We start from the raw sequence: 3,663 nt of genomic DNA on the forward strand, positions 1-3,663 counted from the left end.
GAAAGAGGAGCTGAAAGCAGACGTGGTGCCAGCGGTGTTAGCTGCAGAGAGCCTGGAGGAAGCAGCCCCCACAAAGCCAGGTTGGTTTCGGGGGATGAGTGGTCATGGTTGGGTTTTGTCTTCTTTTCTTTGACTTTTTTCTTCTCTCTCCTTCCTCTTTTCCTGATGCTGCCCTATGAAACATAGGTGAAGGATCTTCATCCATGGGAGTGGTGAGGATCTTTCCACAAATGCACAGCCCTGTTGTAAGGAAGGACCTTGCTAGGTCTCTCAAATAGCGCTGGCCAGCGAAGGACAGCCTCAGTGAGGGCTCTGCGTTCTCTGGGTTCCTCCCCATCTGTACCAAAATTTTCTATAAATGTGTATCTGCAGTGTTGTTTTGCGTCAGCCCTCTGAGGTAACTCCAGCTTGTGAGCTGTTACCGTGCGTTAGATCTGCGGTTTCTAACAGAATCGTATGTGTTTCAAAACCAAAATACATGTGGACTGAGACTCTCCTACAGTCTCCATTAAGAGAAATAGATTATTTGGCTGGTTCTATGGGCAGGCATTATTTTTAGCTGTTCTTCGTTATTTCACATGCTGTAGCACATCTGCCCATGGCAATCAGATGCCACAGAGCCCGTGGAGAGACGGACCCTGTTCTCACTCAGTGCTCACCAGTGGCATTGCTGGATAACGAGGAATCTTGATGTTGCTGGGGTTGTGCGGTCTCTCTAAACTGAGCGCAGTGACTGCCCTAGCGTCCGTAAAAACATCTAAACCCAAGCCACTTTTAATGCCCTTTTCTTGCAGGTAGCTGCATTTGATGGGAAGCTCGGAGGCAGCATGGTTAGGGCTCGCTGAGGGATGTCTCATGCTGTCCTGTGTTCGTTCCCATCCAGGCGAAAAGCTGCAAGTGCTGAAGGCGAAACTCCAGGAGGCCATGAAACTGCGCCGGACTGAGGAACGGCAAAAGCGGCAAGCGCTGTTTAAACTGGATAACAAGGACATGCTGGAGGAGGAAGAGGAGGAGGAGGAAGACATGACAGATGAGTCTGAGGAAGAGGAAGAAGGCAGTCACGAGGTCTGTGTGCAAAATTGGTACATTACCTGGTCAGGTTCTCCCTTCTGCTGTCTCTTCCCAGTGACATGAGACTTCTGTACACTGTTAATATTAGGGAAATTGCCAAGAAATCTTCCTAGAAGCTAAAATACTGCTACAGTTGGTATATCCAGGGGTTGGATTGTCTAAAACTGAATTTAGTAGTCTGTGCTTTTATTTGTCTAAACAGTATTAAAAGCAAATGGAAGAGTATAAAATACTCCATTTTCTCTTTCTAAAATACTGCTATTTTCTTTTTCTGCACATCCTTGGCTCGCTGCTGGCAGGGGACAGACTGAGGTCACCAGCTGCAGCTGGGGGAGGGTTTGCCATGGCCTTTCCTCTCTAAACAGGACCAGAACAGCTCGGCTGTTTCAAGCAGCCTGTGTCAGTTGTCTCAGTGCGGGGTGGGTGCATCTAGAGCTCTGAATGTCCCTCACCTGCACCCGCTGTATGTGACCGTGTTTTCGTGAGGAGTGTGTGAGGGAGCTGCCGGGTCGGAGCAATAATGACCATATCTGCTGTGTTTGGGTTGGGTTTAGAATGTGGAGTTTCTGCTTGGTGAAGCAGAGGAAGATGATGAAGATACAGAAGAGAAACGGATTGAAGATGGTGATAAAGAAACCGACAAAGAATCAATTGATGGAGAAAAGCTGGAGAAATCAGTGCGCTGTGATTCTGTTCCCAAACTCCCCTCCACAGAGTCTACATTGATGCTTTTTAAGGACAGCTCCTCAAAAATGGGGTAAATAAACCAAGCTTTAAAACTGGTGCCCGAGCAATTAAAAATTTGATTAGTACGTGCAGATGTTTTGATTTAAAGTAATTTTTATAACTTTTTTCTGGCTTGTTGCAGTTTTTATATGTGTGTTCGTATATATTTTCTATAAAAAACAATGACTGTAATTGTTTAGGGGAAAAATCTGCTTCTTAATCAAAGTGTACTATGTATATTTTTGTGTCTTACCTGTTTTGTTGCAGTTAGGGTCGACAAGCAATAACAATTCAGCTTGTATATGTTTGCAAACACATTTTATTTAATGAATTGCAGATATTCTCTTCCTGATGACAAACTGGAAACGGAAGAAGCTGCAGACAAAGGACCTGCCAAGTTAGGTAAAGTAGAACTATTAGCATAGCCAGCAGGGGGCACGGATAGACGTTCCTAGTTGAGGTTGATAGTCAATATTTTTGTTATTTCATCACCTGTGTAGTTAGACAATATGATTATAAAAGTCGAGACTAATGAAAAAAATGTGAGGGCTTGAAAAAACTAGAGGAAAATGAAAGTTGAAAATGATACTGGAAAAAATATAGAAACAGGCAGAAATCAGCAAGGTGAAATATGGTAAAGAGGCGTAATACGCATCCTCTGTGAAGAGGGAAATCCAGCAGGAGTACAAAATCATGGATTTCTACCAAGGTGTCGGTGTTGCAAAAGAGCGTCTTGAGGTTTTACTGGATCACAAAACAAGTTAAGCACTGTGTTTAATTTTTTTTTTCTTTTCCAGAGGATGATGATTCATTTTCTCTACCAACACCCGCAAAAGAGAACAGCCATAACAGCAGCTTTGAGCTGATCGGCTCCATGATCCCCTCGTACCAGCCCTGTAACAGGCAGGTGTCACGTGGAGGGAACCTCTTATCGGCAGCCGGAGGCTTCAGGTCGCCTTCCCCAGGTTTTTTCAAAACAAGCTTTATCAGCTCTGCTTCCAAGGTGAGGTTCTTGGTCCTGCTCCTGTCGAGTGTTAACACAGTGGGTGGTGAATGTGTGTTTTATCCTGGCTGTTGGATCTATCAAAAAAATAATACCCGAAGGCGGCATCTAGCCGAATGCTTTTACAGGAGGGAGAGTTCAGGAAACAAACTGTCCTGGAGTTGCAAATGTCTCCACACTGGGATGGATAAAAATGGCATTATAAAAACTTCTGTTCTGAACCATCAAAGAAAAGGTGCTGTAATCTGTCTTTTCTATCTAAAATAGGTACTTGGTAAATACTTTTTTTAAGCATACTTGGGCCACACAACATCTGGTATCAGCGAACTTTCTGATTTATCAGAGCAGTGTGGACACACTTGACTCCTGCATGGTGTTAATCCTGTAAAATAGCTTAAATGTTCTAATCCATTCTTGCTTTTGAATTCTAAGCTTGCAAAACAAATAACTTGTATATTTTTATACTCCTTTCACCAGAGCTCAGGAAAGACGTCCGAGCCTTCTCTTCCCATAGAAGATTCCCAGGACCTGTATAATGCCTCTCCTGAGCCCAAGAGTTTATTTCCAGGGGCTGGGGAGTTACAGTTTCAATTTTCTCTGGAAGATGACACTCAGAGTCAGCTGCTTGATGCAGATGGGTGAGTAATAGGTGTAAAGGATGTGGTCTGTGCTCTTTGACAGAAATAGGACTGGCAGACCAGCGAGGTTTTTCTAACTACAGACTTTCTTCCAGGTTCTTGAATGTTGGCCCGCACAGGAGTAAATACCAGACCTCAAAGCACGGGCTGACTCTGGCTAGTATGGATGAGAACGCGATGGATGCCAACATGGATGAGTTACTGGACTTGTGCTCTGGACGGTTC

General features: G+C 44.3%; 1 protein-coding gene across 1 annotated transcript in view; it reads left to right on the top strand.

The window, feature by feature from the left end:
• The window catches only part of CLSPN (claspin), a gene marked incomplete at its 5' end in the record, with an annotated part of 13,257 nt that overhangs the window by 4,742 nt on the left and 4,852 nt on the right, over positions 1–3,663 (top strand). Inside the window, 7 exon segments of the mRNA XM_010135519.1 lie at positions 1–80; positions 884–1,065; positions 1,626–1,828; positions 2,135–2,199; positions 2,595–2,800; positions 3,278–3,438; positions 3,534–3,663. Coding sequence (XP_010133821.1) covers positions 1–80; positions 884–1,065; positions 1,626–1,828; positions 2,135–2,199; positions 2,595–2,800; positions 3,278–3,438; positions 3,534–3,663 — 1,027 coding nt within the window.

The sequence above is a fragment of the Buceros rhinoceros genome, unplaced genomic scaffold (genome assembly GCF_000710305.1).
Source record: "Buceros rhinoceros silvestris isolate BGI_N320 unplaced genomic scaffold, ASM71030v1 scaffold16574, whole genome shotgun sequence".
NCBI classification, from domain to species: Eukaryota; Metazoa; Chordata; class Aves; order Bucerotiformes; family Bucerotidae; genus Buceros; species Buceros rhinoceros.